Below are 16,983 nucleotides of genomic sequence, written 5' to 3' on the forward strand. Positions count from 1 at the left end.
CTCCAGAGTACATGAGACAATATCTGGAGGCATTTTGGGTCATCACTACTGGGGTGGGAGTGCTACTAGCATCTACTGGATAGTCAGGGATGCTACTCAACATCCTACAATGCCCAGGACAGTGACCCAAAATGAAGATGTGTCCGGCCCAAAATGTCAATAATGCCAAGGTTGAAAAACCCTGTGACAGCTGTAGTTTCTGTTTTACGTAACCTTGTGGGATTTAAGAAGCACTAAACACCAAAGAACCCAACAACTGAACCTACATGGCTGCAATTGTCTTTTTCAGTTTCTTTTAAAGAAAAAGTTCTTCCGTTTTTCAATACTAAGTTCCCATATTTGGAAAACAACCCAAAGAGCTCAATGTTATTAAAATGGCACAACCACAACAGAGTATAGTACAGGAACAATACAAAGTCAACTAAGATTAAAAACTGCTCTAAGACTTTGGATATAAGAAGTTTTATTCATCTGATGGTACTTGATGCTCACAGGGCACCATACAACAAATTTAAAAAATACAATAAGAAAAAAATTGAACAGCCAAAGAGATCATTTCATTAGAGGGCCCACAGAAAAACCAACAAAAGCCCACAGAAAGACCCACCTACTGTCCCCTTAAGAACATTAATTTCTTCCTGCTTAAGTTTGGCTTTAAGAAACACCAAAGGAAAGTGCGAAAAAGTCTTTGAAAGATAGTTAAAACTTCACATAGCGTCTTTCACATGAGCATCTCACAAAATGCTTTCCTTATTCAAATATGTAAAATAATCCAAACATTTGTGAGCCTCAATTTGGTCCCAACTTTCAAGATCGTAAGCCACAGTATTTGCCTCACCTCTCTGTCCTCAAATTTGTATCAGTAAAAAGTCACTTACAGGTAAAGCCTCCTTTGCTCCACACTGCCACTACAAAGCACAGATGTTTTACATAAAGAGCAAGGGCCCAAGCAAATTCAAGTTATACAAGTACCTGAAGTGAAAATGTAACTAAATTTCCCCAAGACTGGTTTAAAACCGTATTTTCCCTTTGAAATCCATTGTATTCAATTTTCATGATTAGTAATTACTGAAGGTCATCTGACATCGAATACAGAGAACAGCAAGATTTAAAGTTGTATGGGGGTTACTATTACAAAACCTTCTAAAAAGATAATTTTGGAAATTTAGTACACATTACCATGTTGTCAAAGTTATGTCACACAAGAAACGAGTTACAAATTCTGCCTGGAGAGTCAGCTAATGCTCAATATCAATTCTGTACAAGTCAGCCAATTATAAGCTGTTTCTCAAGTAAGCCTCCAAAACAGGGAGCCCTAAGTATTAACAGTTCAATCAATAAACCTCCTGGTCTCAGTATATTGGTTTTACTTACTGTGGCAGAGTCATCCTACGTTTAGGCTGCTGCAGAAGCTCATTTCTCATTAGACTGCACAGAAGTATTCAATACTATTACATAAGGAGACAAAATAAAATAGCTATGGGAAGTGAAGGACTAAAACTAAGAAATTTTTGGCCAGAAAATTAGGGAAAACTGAAGATATACTTTATTATATATATAAAAAAGTACTGCCTTAATGATTGGTTCCTCTAGATTTAAATGGCATTTCAGTTTATGCTTGACACCTATAGATCAATTTATCATCTGATTACTAAATGCAAAACTAAGCAAACCTAGACATTTCAGCTGCTACCATTGTATAATATCAGTACATAAGTAATCTGTAACTAGATGTCTCCCCTTTTCCATTATACTGCATTTCTTAAGGGCAAGGGGCATGTCAAAAGCACCTTTGCATCCTTACAACTAAGCACAATGGCTGGTATACAGTAGGTGCTTAACAGGTATTTACTAAATATATTGTTGAGTAGTGGCTTATGACATGGGAAAAGAGCCCAAAGATTGTCTTATTCTAACTAGCATTACTTAGGTAGTAGCCTCACTCCCAATAGGTAGAAGGCAGTTTTAAAGTAAAGACACCTTCCCCACGTTCTACACAGAATCGTCAAGAGTTGGATATGACTTGAATCACTTCCCTTAAGCATGTTCATAAAGCATTTTGAGAAATCAAGAGATGAAAGGCGCTATGTAAGTGCAAAATAATATTATTCAAGACAGTTCAGCAAAGATGCTACAGTTTCTATGGTGATGGAAGGGTTGTGCTAGTTTGAGGTGAACACCCCCAAAGCTACTCTTCTCAATGTCATTATCAACAGAACAATGGAATTTTGACAAAGATGCCATCACTTTATATCGCTTGTATTCTGCTACTTTCTATAAACCAGGTGACAGAAAATGATATAAAGCCACTTATTCTACACAAACCAGTACTTTATCAAAGTTCCGTATTTTACAAGTCATGTTCAAAAAACACACACAAGTTAGCATTTTGTACACAAATGTTTATTTCTCAATTAAACATTCCCTTTAAACACAAGGAATGAATTCTAAATCTTCATAAAGATGAATTAAAAATGAAAGCCCTCCAGAATAGTGTGTGCAATCACTGTGTTCTTGGTCACTACTGGCGTTTACTGTTTAACGTCAAAAACAAAGACAGGTTATTTAAAAATCATGCTACTGGATTTCTAGCTCTTCCTCTATGACCAGTTCTATGCTGATCTGCAGTGTTTAAAAGTTTACATCACCAAATCGAAGCAAGTTTAAGGTGTGAAACAGCTCTGCATTAAACACAAAATAAACAATAAAGTTACAAGATATAGTCAAGTTCATAACGAATATAGGTGTTCTTATCATCATTGTAGATTCTTGGGTAATGTGCTATGAGAGCATCCTGTGAACCAATGTAGATGGAGTTGTAAATTTTCCAATACACATCTCTGACTTTCCGGGCTGGGTGAAACAAACCCTAGAATAATTAAAAGGCTACATTATTTCAAGAAATACACAACCTTAACACAACTAACAAACCATAAAGATATGGTTCCAAGCATTTCCCTTTGAGAGAGAAAACAAGGTGGCAACTGCACAAAACTGCAGTGGGCCAAGACAAAATCTAATCCTCCCCCCCTCACAACTGTTCTCCCGTGTGGCACAAATACACCCTACTGATAATTAGGAACAGTGACTGAATTCAACTAAAATTACTTTTTTCAATGAGTACTCTTTTAAAAATCTTTGACCTACCTGTAAACAATACTGCAGCATTCTACATGGTCCAATAGCAACTCTCAGACCCTCCAGGGCCCCCATAACTGCCTGAATTACGTGGGGAGATGTCTCAAACACATTGGGCCATACATAGTTCAACAAGTGATTCAGTGAATCTTCACAACCAAATCCATAAACCCCAAGTGACATGTGTTGCACCACTGCACTAGCCGTCTGTCTGTGTACAAGGTCCCTGTAACAGAGGCGGAGAAAGCTCTTTGTTAAGATACAGTCTTAGTTCCACAGAAGATACGTGCCTGCCTGTTAGAAACTAAATCACAAATTCAGTGCATGGAATGGATGCAGTCATCCCCACACCTTATGTATCTGATACAGAATGCTTTTAGAGTGACTAATGATTCTACTTGAGAACTTTGCTTTAATGACTCAAACCTCACTATGGCTCAAAAATAAGCCATATTTTTCTTTGGAAGTAATATGAGCAAGAAAGCAGAGCACAGTGTACATTTTATATGCTACTAAAAATGAGGGGACACGTGACTCTTACGTATGAATGATTAACAGTAATAACTCATTTTAAACTCTATAAATTTAAAACCTTTGAAAGTAATTCAATACAATAGATAACTAAACTGAGATTAAATCTCTTCCCTTGTAAATTTTTTTTGAAGGTTCATTCAAGAACTCAATTTAGGGAAAGGAAGAAAAGGACCAATTATTTTTTCAAACCCAGAAATAAGAACTCTTATCACCTCCCATGTTTTAAATGAACTTATGTTTTTAAATTAGTTTATTTATTCATTTTTGGCTGTGTTGGGTCTTCGTTTCTGTGCGAGGGCATTCTCTAATTGTGGCAAGCGGGGGCCACTCCTCATCACAGTGCACGGACCTCTCACTATCATGGCCTCTCTTGTTGCGGAGCACAGGCTCCAGACGCGCAGGCTCAGTAGTTGTGGCTCACGGGCCCAGTTGCTCTGCGGCATGTGGGATCTTCCCAGACCAGGGCTCGAACCCGCGTCCCCTGCATTGGCAGGCAGATTCTCAACCACTGCGCCACCAGGGAAGCCCCCTAAATGAACTTATGTTTATGACAAATCATTCAACTGACTACAAGCATCAGATAAAGGGTCTATGAAGGGTATAAAAACAAGTTCACACTCTTTACCCTCAAAGGCAGGAAGAGTACCTTAAAGGTATAAGAGAAAAAAACACCTGAACTTAGTTACTAGCATCCTTATTTCTCTTATTTATTGTAATAATCTATTAGGCATAGATTGAAGTGAAGCTGTATTCCTCTTTAATAAATTTCCCAACTAATGTTTCTTGGTATCAGGACTCTATCAATCACTTCAAGCAGTACTTTATCGGTGGTCACCATCTGAATAACTGGGGGCCTGCAGTGGGAATAGTGTGGCTCTGGCAGGTTATGTTCAGTAGTTCAAAAGCCTAAAAGAAACCTCTAGAATTATAACTATTTTCTTGCATTTAGTTCAAGTCACTTACCTATCCATTAAAGCATCTTCAAGGAGAGGTGTTACAGCATAAATGTAGTCCTTTCCCATTTCACCAATATATTCAAACAAGAAGGAAAGTGATTTTAACACTCCATTTTGAACATTCAGTTCAGGAACTCTGTATTCATTCATTAAGGCAGGTAGTACTGTGAAGGGTGAACATGTTTCAGCAACAATAGCTATTGCTACAGTGGTACAAACTCTGTTCTGCCTTTCCTGAACTTTGAGGTTGTTTAAAAGTGTAGCCAATACATCATGAGGGCTGGAAAAAAATAAATGTTTCAGGAAACTGTTAGTTTACAAGTCAAAATTTTTTCGGAGGGAAGAGAAATAATCAAAGGAATGAAACTTCATGGTAAGTAATTACTGGGAACTTAGTAATTTTATGCTAAAATGCAATACTTTCAAGTCACTGGCATTACGGTTTCTACTTAAGAACTTCATTTAAAGTGTTCATTTTAATGAAAAAATTCAAACAGCTTCACTTTCAAATATAATTTACAGTCTTTACTATATTTCCTGAAACAAAAAGAAATTTCATTAAATGTTTAGACTGAATAATTCTTTGGTCAGAACATGGCCACTAGATCTAGGCAACCTTACAGGAGTATCCAAACTGTGGTCTCCCATGCCACAACACACAAAATCTGTTTTCCAAAATCTTCCCTCCCACACACCTTTACCACATTTATTCTCCTTCTTTAAGCATTTATTCTACCACAAATTTAAAGGGACATAGGAACTAAAAAGTTAACAACAGCTATTCATTGCAAACTTCTTGACTACATCACAGATGAAAAAATATTATTGCTACCAAAAGGCAGGTGGGGCGACTCTAAATAATCCAACTTTTGTTATGTTTTATTGCTTGAAAATATTTAGTTATTAAGCCACATGTACATAAGTATCTCATATTCTACAATGACTGTTTCTTCTAGTTTGGTTCTGGTGGAGTAGAAGCAAATAACCATAGGTTATCTAATAAAATAGCTATCATTCAGTTGTCTGTAGATTAATTTTAGAAAAATATTTTTAAAACACATAAAGCATTAACATGAAAACTGAATTATGTTAATTGTTTTACTAAGAACTGGCCTTAATATTTTAAGCAATTTCCTAAAAGGACCAACAAAATTTGAAATTATTCTGAAATGGTACTGTTTCCCTCTTCTGAAAATAGTGAAGTGTGTCTAAATGAAATTTTAAACTGTTCCATCTATTTTAATTCAATTTAACATTTAAGAAAGCATTTCAAAAACTGAAGGTCAGTGGTTAAAGTCTATTCTAAAAAAAATAAAGTCTATTCTAACTGCATTAATTATGTTACCTTGCCTTAAAAGAGATTCTACAGAAATAGAAGCATCTTTTAACACTACAATGGGTCTATTACAAAGTATATAAAAAAAAAAAATACACAGAAGTAAATAATACTCACCCAATGGCCTTTGCAATATAACCAAATGTGTTGACTGTGGCTCTACGAATAGCTTTTTTGTGAGCTTTTAAGAGCTCTAAAAGCTCAAAGCAAATCCTCATCCATTCTCTTGCAGACACATATTCAGCTCCCCTAGTTTAAAAAAAAAAAAAAAAAGTTAAATTTTTTGTGACAATAAATTTTAAAAGGTAAATCTGCAAATTCAGTTCTCAAAACATGATTACCAATTCATTTTAAGCATTAAATAAATTATTACTTTTTAGAAAGGATGGTTTAGTTTTAAAAATATACTGCCACTCCCTCGTTACCATTCAAATTTGAAAACACTACTGAAATATTAGCCTGACCATATATACTTACATTAGCAACAATAAGCAAATTTGCAAAGTGAATAAAAAGTGGCTAAACGTGAAAACCAATACCGCTTATTAAAATGTTTAGGTAATCTGCTTACCTATCAGCAATACGTCCAACAAGATCAATACAATTCTCTTGTACTTTTTCATGCCTATTCTTTAAGATGGGGGTGAGTCTAGGCAGCAGATCTTTAATTGGTGGAGTCATCTTATGCATACCTATTTAACAGAAGTCAAACACACTATCAATTAACATGTGAACTGCAACCTTTGTTCATTTTACCTTTTATTTAACAATGTAATATACGTGACTAGGCATAAATACAAACTTACAGCTGCCTATGGAAAGAAAAAGCCCCAGCTTCTGATCAAACGCAGAATTTTTAACTTTTTATTAACAACTTCTGATTATGCATAAAAATGAAAGAAATTAGTGAAGTGATTTAAAGAATGATGGATACTCAACAACAAAAAAAAGTTTTATTTGGTTCTGAAATGTATTTGTACACTGACATTTAAATATGGGGACAGCTTATGTTCCGGCCATACACAACAATATAAGCCAGAGGTAGACATGTAAATTAAAGCAAAATTTTCCAGAAAGGGCCCCCTTACCCTTTAACTGCAAAACAAACAGATCTCCAGTCTCCCTGCAATGCAGGGCATACTTGGATGGTATTTACACCTATGAAGAGAGAAAAAAGGAGGCAGCTGGCAGGGGCTCTTGCTCTAACTAGAATTGCTTGCTCTGATTCTCTCTCCATTGCTTTTCCCATGTTTCTCTGACCAACAATATGGTTTACAATTCCCTGCAAACCAGAGCCCCACAAGTGGCCAAGTAACTGATTTTTGGCAAGTATCTCCAAGTAGAGAGAGAGGAAAGGGCTGAACTGGGGATTATATGTAAATGCAATGGTTCGAAGACCTCCTATACTGCATAAAAACCCCTTACTAAAATGAGAAAAATAGTGGCTATCACAGCCAGCTATTTCAACCTCCTGATAGGTTATTTCTGTCCCTCTAAACTCCGTAGAAGTTACTTTTGCAATAGTTACATTCACTTAAAATGAAGGATAAAACAGGAGACTGTTTGTTCCATCATAATGCCCTTAAAGAGGAAAAGCTTTGTTCTCCACCCCCAAGAGCATTTGTAATACATCTCTGTTTTAACTTTGGGTAAAAAACTGAAAGGACAGTTTAAAAGAATTGGATTTAAATAAAAATGAGATCACTTGATCAATTCACTTTTCTCTCTGGTTATTGTTCCTTGAACTTAATAGCAAGCAGGAAAACCTACCATAACCATTTACTAATTCAAGGTTGAATAAATATATAATATAAAACTTTAGAGTTCTCTCCACCCACCACCTCCTCTCCCATGTATTTCAGGTGAGACAATTTTTTTAGGGCCCTCTATCCCATGACTTCAAAGTTTTTTGAGTTGTGACTACTTCCTCCTCTCTTGCAGGTCCTAAACTTGCCCTCTTTCTCTCTTTTAAAGTAAAATATAAATAGATTTGGGGGAGATAAGATTCTTGTGACATCCCAACTTAACTGTAATTTTCAGTGGTTAAAAAAAAAGTATCAGACATCATTAGTCAACTCCTAAATAGGATTCTCTATTTTACTTTCAAAAAACCAAAGAAAATTTAAAATACAAAACAAAAAATTCTTACATGACCAACAAATTCCATACCTATTACATTTACAATGGCCTTCAGTGCTCCAAGAATGCTGCCCAATACTTCAGGGTACTCTTCGCCCAAATACTCATACAAAACAACACCCAAGTGCCCCATCAATTTTTCCTGTAATAAAAAAATAATAATGATGCAATGTTACTGTTTACATTACTCCTTTTGGTGAAGAAATAAGAATCTGATATAAAAGTTTACCTCTTGACAAGTCTTCATGACAACAGCCGTTCGAGAGATCAAGTCAGCTGCCTGTTGCCTAACTTTTGCTGATTTGTTATTTAAACGCCACAAAACTGTACCGCAGATCTGAGGCAAGTACGGTTTGACTCGTTTGCCAAGAGCATTGACCACTGTGCCAAAGCCGTTCAACATTACTGAGTCCTTAAAAAAAAAAAAGCCAAGTTAAATTTAAAAACTACATTCAATGTGAACAAGAATTCAGTTTGTGACAACAGTTGAAATATACTTATATTCCGTTTCCAAAAATCTAATCTAAAAATTTGAGGTAGAAGAGTATTTCTTTGTAGCCAACTGTATGAGAACATGAGCATTTAAAAATTATTTCAAATTTAATTACTCTTTGGTGATAATATTTACTTGAAAATATGTTTTACAAATATGAAAGTCAGTGGCAACTTGCCTAATAATTAGTATCATTACCTCTGTAGTCTGTTCTTGAAAAGCATAAAGAATACCATCAATCAGTTGTTCTTCAAGTTTATGATCAATATCTGCTGCTCCCAAGTTGCCCATAATTTTCTCAATTGTCTCCATCACCATTTTTCTGTACTGTTCAGCTTCATCTTTCAGATCATCCACAATCCTGGATATAATTTCTGCTGCACCTACTTTGTTTGCCAACTCCACAGTAGTATCAACTAACTAAAAAGAGGAGGAAAAATCATTTAATTTATTGCTTTTCCAAGGAAATAAAGAGACATCATGAAAATGGAATATTCTAAAGATACTATTTAGCTAGTAAGCATGCTGAGAACAGATGGCTCCTACTATTAAAACTTTAAGAAAAAGGTGGCCAAAAAATTTAAATATGAGTCTAAGTCAAGGGGATTTAAGGTTAAGATTGTATTCATGCTTCACCTAGCCAGATTAAGCAGTTCATTTACTAGACAAAAATGTCAATTCATAGTTGGCTATTTATCCTAGAATACAAAAGCAAAATGGAAGTTAACTGGCTGACTAAAATCCATCTCCTTTCACAATCAAGCACAAACAACCTGTGAGGTTCTCAAGGCAAAAAATAACTTATGTAATATGCATTCAAACTGACTAAAGGATCAGCTGAAAGAATTTTTGAAAATATTTTTTATGATACAAGCTTACCTGCCGGTAATTTCTTCTATCCAAAGCCATTCTGTGTTGCCAGAAGTGTTTAAAAAAAGGAGGAAGGATCTCTGTTTTAATGTAGTTTGCTTCTACACCATCTGTTCCACAACACTGCTTTACCACCTAAAATGTTAAAAAATAATAATAGTAATCACAGTCCTGGTTTAATATACAATAGTTTCTTTTTTTTTTAATGATATAAAATTCTCTTTGAACCATGAAACACATTTAGATTAACAAATCTGGAACAACAACAATCTGGAACAATTACCTTCAGCACAATTTTCTTCATTTCTTCATCAGGAGATTGGAATTCTCGAATAAGAATTAACATCACTTCTCTAGTATAGTAGTTGGCATATTCTGCATCCATGAGAGGAATAAGATACCCAATAGCCTTTAAGAAAGCGGCCAGACCCTATTTTAAAATAAAAAATATATATATACTTAGTAAATTAGATTTAAGTCACTTGAACTTCAATGAGTAGAAATAAAAAGAAAAATGAAATCAAACTGGTGAATCTACCTTTCCTCTGTGTTGGCGGATACCCTTCCATAGAGGCTTTAACACAGAATCAAAAGATTCGATACCATAAGGAGTTGCTGCTTCAGCCAAGGCAGCAATGGCCAAAGCACTAATGGTCCGAACTTTCTGCTGCTCATCCACAAGACCTATAAAAAACCAAACACAAGTTCTAACTAAGCAACATTACCTAACTTCCATAGCATCATCCAGATTCTAGCAATATATCTAATCATTTAGTCAAATTGCAGAATCTGTTCCCATTAGACAAAATTAGGCAAAAGCCAGTATGAACCACAGCCTTACTAGCAGCTAATATTACAAATCCAATCATAAACTATATGGTGTTTATGTAGTTTACCTTCCATTTCTCTCTCCAAAAATCAGTGGCCTAAATTTCAGGAAACCTGTCTTACAAAAGACAAAGTTATGCTACAACTTACCATGTTCAATGATTTCAACTAAACTTCTGAGATGCGGCAAGATGGCACAGCCCATGAGAATAGCTATTTGCTGTACAATTTTTATACCAGTGTGTCTTGCTTGCCAGGACTTCTTGCTTTTGCACACAGCTTTTAAGAAAGGCAATAATGAAGGAATGCCCAGGGCAGAGGCTACCACAGCAAAAGCTCTAGCTGTTGTGTTACGGACATACTCATCCATGTTATCTATATCAGGTCTCATGGTAGAGATCATAGTAGCCAGACCAGCAGCCTAAAAGTTTAAGAAAAAAGCAACAGTCATGAGTTGATAACATTAACCCTCAACCATTTCATTCTAAAATCAAATAATCCTATCAACATATATAAAACTTTCTTCTCCAGAAATATAAATACCTTTGCCAAATTAGAAATAATCTCTCGGCCTTCCACTCTAGCATAGTAATCCTCATCAATCAACAATGGTTCAATGACCACTAGGATCTGAAAAAGAGAAGGAGCTACATTTTCACAGCAATTACTGATGCAATGCTCAAGTAACAGTACATGTAAGGGAATTTGTAATTACCAGGACTTTGTTAATCAAGGGACAAATTAAGAATTTTAATCACACAACTTTAAACCCCACATAAAGATGAGTATTTGGGAGCACTGTTAACCACACAGACTATAAAATACACACAGTAAACACACACACACACACACGCCCATCTGCATTTTACAATTCTAAACCATAATTACCATCAGCAAAAAGATGGTTCTTAGTACTAAATGGCATGGTATACAAACATACATTTTCTTGTTCTAATATCAATAAAAGCAAATTTTAAAATATGAATATGAACCCCCTATATAAGATGGCAAAAAGTTACATCTATTTACACATGTATTTGTGTACGTATCCTTGTGCAAAGAAAAAGGTCTGGGAGGGCATGTAAATTTAACATTGGTTAACTGAATATCTTTAAAGAGGTTGAAATTTCCCTTTTTATTGTGAATGTGTAACATCAGCTGTTACTTTTTTAGAATTTTTAAATTTCACAAATACACTTAATAATAAGCTGGTAAAAAAAAATCCACTAATTCCTTTTACATTAAAAAATATCAAACCATTAGAAACACAAATTGAGAACAAACCTTGTGCACATAGGGTCGAACTAAGTCATCAAGTTTGTATAATATTCTATCAATAACTTTTACAAGCAAATGACGCTCTTGATCCTCAAGTGTAGGCGACATCAGCAGAGGAAGAATCTGATTAAACAAAGGACCAGCTCCAAATTCACGAGCTTTATCAGTAATCTGACGCAATGCAGCCTGGAAGAAAAAAGAGTAATAGGCGTATTTCTTTATTATAAGCATGAGAAAATTAATTACTCCACGGTTTTCTGTAACTGAACATTTTAGTGTAAACTTCAGACATTTTACATAGAGTAGCATGAGTTCATTCCCATCAAAATTACTCTGAAGTCTGAACTCTTGCGATAAAGGCCCAATGTTTTCAGTTAATTCAAAAAGGGTAACTGAATGCTGGAGAGTGTGTGGAGAAAAGAGAACCCTCCTACACTGTTGGTGGGAATGTAAGCTGGTGCAGCCACTGTGGAAAACAGTATGGACGTTCCTCAGAAAACCAAAAATAGAGTTACCACATAACCCGGCAATCCCACTCCTGGGCATATATCTGGACAAAAATATAATTCAAAAAGATACATGCACCCTCCCCCACCATGTTCATAGCAGCAATAGTCACAATAGCCAAGATATGGAAAACACCTAAATGACCATCAACAGATGAATGGATAAAGATGTGGTGCATATATACAACTGAATACTACTCATCCATAAACAAGAATAAAATACAGTAAGTCCCCTACATACGAACCTTCAAGTTGTGAACTTTCAAAGATGCGAACATGCCCCTGTATGCCAGCTGTTGTACTGTACTACTGTACTTTTCAAGGTACTGTACTGTAAGATTAAAACTTTTATTTTTTGTTTGTTTTTTATGTATTATTTGTGTGAAAAGTATTATAAACCTATTACAGTACAGTACTATATAGCTAGCCAATTGTGTTAGTTGGGTTACCTAGGCTAACTTTGTTGGACTTAAGAACAAATTGGACTTATGAATGCACTCAGAACGGAACTCATTAGTATGTAGGGGACTTACTATAATGCCATTTGCAGCAACACGGATGCAACTAGAGATTATCATACTAAGTGAAGTAAGTCAGAAAGAGAAAGACAAATACCATATGAAATCACTTGCATGTGGAATCTAAAATACGACACAAATGAACCTATCTATGAAACAGAAACAGAATCAAGGACATAGAGAATAGACTGGTGGTTGCCAATGGGGAGAGAGGTGGGAGAGGGTTGAACTGGGAGTCTGGGATTAGCAGATGCAAACTGGTATATATTGAGTGGATAAACAACAAGGTCCTACTGTATAGCACAGGGAACTATATTCAATATCCTGTAATAAACCATAATGGAAAAGAATAGGAAAAAGAATGTATATATATGTATAACTGAGCCACTTTGCTGTACAGCAGTAATTAACACAACACTGTAAGTCAACTATACTTCAATAAAAAATAAATTTAAAAAAGAGAGTAATTTAATAGAAAGAGTCACAGAGTATAATATAAAACTCCTTAACTTCTCCTAAAGGATCAACCACCTTCAAGCCACATATGATACTAATACCCCACATAATTCCACTAATTACATTACAATCTTCAGCATATTTTAAAGGCTCTGATGATAAAATGGAGAATCTCTAAAATTATAATGAACATGATGATTTAATAAACTGGTACTTACTTTTCTCATTGGAGGTGTTCCATTCTTAATTTTTAAAAGCAACTTCATTATTTTTCTCTCTTTTTGCTCTTCTGGACTAAGTGTTGATTCATCAACATCAACCTAACAGTAAAAAGTAAAAAATTTAAAGGTTAGTGGAGATACTATGACTTGTAACTTCTAAATAAAAAGTAATATTTTATTTCTGGTATTATCACTTACCAAAAGTTTATCAAAGTACTGAATATCATCAGGTTTTAAAAATGGAAGATTTCCAGATGGTTGGTCATTAACACTTTTCATAGTTCTATCTTCAGTTTGCATGTGGAAACCTGTCATACCACCCAAAGGTGTTGGAGTTGCTGTCAGCTTTCGAGCTGGAGTTCGAATAGGAACATATCCAGCTGGAGGGGGAAGTACCTAATACAGTTAAAAGACAGTTTAGGATTTTCTTAACTTTACATAGTAAATAATAACAAAAATGAATAATATTTGCAGTTAAGATGCTTTTTTCTTAGAGGCAAGAATTAATTAACATCAATCCCATTTTTCTATCTTATTTATAAGTTTAAAATATACAAGTATTACTATTTCTCATCAAATTTAAATTTAAATTAAGTGTATTAGAAGTGTGGGGAAATGAGGAGATACATGAAGTGGGCTTACAAATTCTGATCACTTTCAAACATTAGTCTATATAAACATGTTGGTGAACCAATGTCATATAAATGGAAATAAGCTCAAAGTGCACATGATGTATAAAAGATTATATTTTAGGAATAAATTAAAAATAATTCATGTAAACCTCTACGAAAACAAATCTTAATATTTAAGTCGTTCTACAAAAATGAGTGACTGCATAAAAAAACCAAAATATTCACCAAAGCCCTGTAAATACAAACCATTTGACTAAACCGAAAAAATTCACTCAAGAGTCACAAAAGAGGGCTTCCCTGGTGGTGCAGTGGTTGGGAATCCGCCTGCCAGTGCAGGGGACATGGGTTCGAGCCCTGGTCCAGGAAGATCCCACATGCCGCGGAGCAGCTAGGCCCCTGCACCACGGCTGCTGAGCCTGCGCTCTAGGGCCCACGAGCCACAGCTGCTGAAGCCCACGTTACCTGGGGCCCGTGCTCCGCAACAAGAGAAACCACCGCAGTGAGAGGCCCGCGCACTGCAACGAAGAGTGGCCCCCACTCACCGCAACTAAAGAAAGCCTGCGCGCAGCAATGAAGACCCAATGCAGCCAAAAATAAATTAATTAATTAATTAAAAAAAGAAAAAAGAAAAAAGATGTAATGACTATCCTCTTAGGAAAAAAAGAAGAAAAAACTTGTATTAGAAAAAAAAAAAGATTCGCAAAGGAGGATTTTCCCCCTCCTACTGATAAACAAATCAATGAATGCAATTGTGACAGACACTTAGCCAGTCAATAGTAGGCTGGAGAGTGACTATACCCACAGCATTACACGGAGGGTACAAGAAGTTATAATGCAGTAAATTCATGCATACTTGAAAAAAATACTCTAATACAAACCTAATGAGGGGGTAGGGGGAAATACATACATAAAAACTGTTAAAAAAGCAATAAGCATTGGCAGAAAAGGCTCTGTAAAGGCCATCGAATGACTTAGGTTCCAGCCCTGGTTATAACATCAGCTATATGACCACTTTTAGACCCGCAAAAGGTCCTTGAGTAACAGGTACCTAGAAGATTTTAGAGTTCAAAATGAACTTCAAGTTGCTATGGTAAAGAGAGAACATAACATTCTTCGTGTCCACTGGCAACCCATGAACTAACTACAAAAGATTTTGTGAGACACCAAGTAAAATAACCATGATCTAATGTTGGAAACGAAATATACTTGGAAACAGCTAAAGAATGAAATGGCAGTAGTAAATTTGAGCAAGGCCAACGCAAACTTGACCAGTTAGCATTTTCAAAGAATATTTAAAATAAAATCCAGGGAATTCCCTGGTGGTCTAGTGGTTAGGACTCGGAACTTTCACTGCCGAGGCCCGGGTTCGATCCCTGGTTGGTGAACTCAGACCCTGCAAGCCACGCAGCGTGGCCAAAAAAAATCCATATCCTAAAAACCACCACACTCATATTCACTGTTTTTACCTTATATCCTTCTGGGAACATAGCATCTAATTCTTCATCAGACAATGGGCGATTTCTCTCATCAATTTCTCTCTCCCACCGCCAAGCCTGAAGCTGTTCAGGAGTCATACTCATTATGTGACCTACCAAAAAAGCAAATTTCTGTAACAATCTCTGTAGTGCAAGACTTTTATCATTACACAGATCCTTGGGATATAAAATAGTTAAAATCAATTCTAACATTTAATTGTTTACATTATAAACTCAAACCAAGACTTTTTACATCCTGTTATTCTTGCTAAAAATAGGCATTAATGGCACACAGAAAAACCACGAAGAAAAAATTCAAAATACTAACAAGGGGAAAATTATTTCCAATGATAAAGTTTCTACCTGGAGTAGGGGTAGCCATGTTCATGGCTGGCGTGCCAATTGGTGTCTTTCCAGGGGTCAGAACAGGAGTGCTTCCACCCATCTGACTAGCTGGTGTTTCATCCCAACGTGATTTTCTTTTACTGGCTCCAGGAGTTGGTGTTTCACCAATGGAATCTCCACCTCGATCTGTTCGAGGAGTCTCAGCCCATCCACTTCCATGTCCAGGAGTATCTTTAAAGAAAAAGAGTGAATAAGCCTAAAATTTTAACCACTGTCTAAAAATAACTATTTTCAGACAACTAACATACTCAAACTGACCAACTTCAGAAAGAGGATATTCCTAAAATGGAGACACATTTAAGTTTTAATGTTTCATTTCATATTTATTCTCCTTGACTGTATCTTTTCCACGGTTTACTAAAACAATAAATGGTAACCATCGAGGAACAGGAAAACAGAGCAAAGGATTTTTTCAACCACCCACAACATCACAACCCAGAGACAGCCACTTTATGTATCTTGGGCCACCTTTCATTTCTCCATGGAGTGAGATTACTCTGCATGTACCATTCTATACTGCCTCTCTCATCCATTATATTTTTTTCCGGGTTTTTTTGGGCTGCGCCGTGCGACCTGTGGGATCTTAGTTTTAGTTCCCCGACCAGGGATGGAACCCGGGCCCCTTCAGTGAAAGCACCAAATCCTAACCACTGGACCACCAGGGAATTCCCTACATTACATGTTAAGCACTCTGCCCTATCATTAAAAATTCTTTATAAAATTTTAATATAGCAGATGTAATGTTAAATCTTAACTTCCCAATGCTAATCTCATAAACAGTTAATGAAATACAGCTTTAGAGAGTTTACACAAAAAACAAGATATTTAGGCAAATTTACACAGACAGAAAGTAAATGAGAGGTAACCAGAGGCTGGGAGGAGTAAGAATGGAGAGTTATTGCTTAATGGGTACAGTTTTTGTTTGGGATGATGAGAAAGTTCTAGAAATGAATAAAGGTAATGGTTGCACAACACTGTGAATATACTTAATGCCACTGAATTGTACACTTATAATGGTTAAAATAGTAAATTTTATGTTACATATTTATACTACAATAAAAAACAGATTATGGCCTACAAACTTTACTTTCTCCTAATGTTCTTCCTAAAATAAATCTTAAACATCTTTAAGAAGGGAAAAGAATTAGGTACATCATCTGCTCAGTTCTTTATCTGTCCCGAAAGCATCTGGTTATTT

General features: G+C 35.7%; 1 protein-coding gene across 2 annotated transcripts in view; it reads right to left on the reverse strand.

The window, feature by feature from the left end:
- Window positions 1-2,381: 2,381 nt before the first annotated feature.
- The window catches only part of SF3B1 (splicing factor 3b subunit 1), a 60,148-nt gene continuing 45,546 nt past the window's right edge, over window positions 2,382-16,983 (reverse strand). The window contains exons 10-27 of one of the 2 annotated variants that reach the window (XM_007190463.3): window positions 15,744-15,956; window positions 15,372-15,493; window positions 13,472-13,669; window positions 13,271-13,372; window positions 11,579-11,758; window positions 10,838-10,924; window positions 10,445-10,715; window positions 10,005-10,150; window positions 9,750-9,896; window positions 9,476-9,601; window positions 8,795-9,016; window positions 8,333-8,515; window positions 8,134-8,245; window positions 6,536-6,656; window positions 6,082-6,213; window positions 4,636-4,908; window positions 3,148-3,364; window positions 2,382-2,869 (exon numbers count right to left, since the gene is read on the reverse strand). In XM_007190463.3, coding sequence (XP_007190525.1) covers window positions 2,711-2,869; window positions 3,148-3,364; window positions 4,636-4,908; window positions 6,082-6,213; window positions 6,536-6,656; window positions 8,134-8,245; window positions 8,333-8,515; window positions 8,795-9,016; window positions 9,476-9,601; window positions 9,750-9,896; window positions 10,005-10,150; window positions 10,445-10,715; window positions 10,838-10,924; window positions 11,579-11,758; window positions 13,271-13,372; window positions 13,472-13,669; window positions 15,372-15,493; window positions 15,744-15,956 — 3,011 coding nt within the window. In that variant the 3' untranslated portion in view covers window positions 2,382-2,710. Of the gene's footprint in view, window positions 2,870-3,147; window positions 3,365-4,635; window positions 4,909-6,081; window positions 6,214-6,535; window positions 6,657-7,052; window positions 7,123-8,133; window positions 8,246-8,332; window positions 8,516-8,794; window positions 9,017-9,475; window positions 9,602-9,749; window positions 9,897-10,004; window positions 10,151-10,444; window positions 10,716-10,837; window positions 10,925-11,578; window positions 11,759-13,270; window positions 13,373-13,471; window positions 13,670-15,371; window positions 15,494-15,743; window positions 15,957-16,983 lie in introns of those variants that run through there. The other variant, XR_009008966.1, reaches the window with a different exon arrangement.

This window comes from Balaenoptera acutorostrata, chromosome 8 (assembly GCF_949987535.1).
Source record: "Balaenoptera acutorostrata chromosome 8, mBalAcu1.1, whole genome shotgun sequence".
Classification (NCBI taxonomy): domain Eukaryota; kingdom Metazoa; phylum Chordata; class Mammalia; order Artiodactyla; family Balaenopteridae; genus Balaenoptera; species Balaenoptera acutorostrata.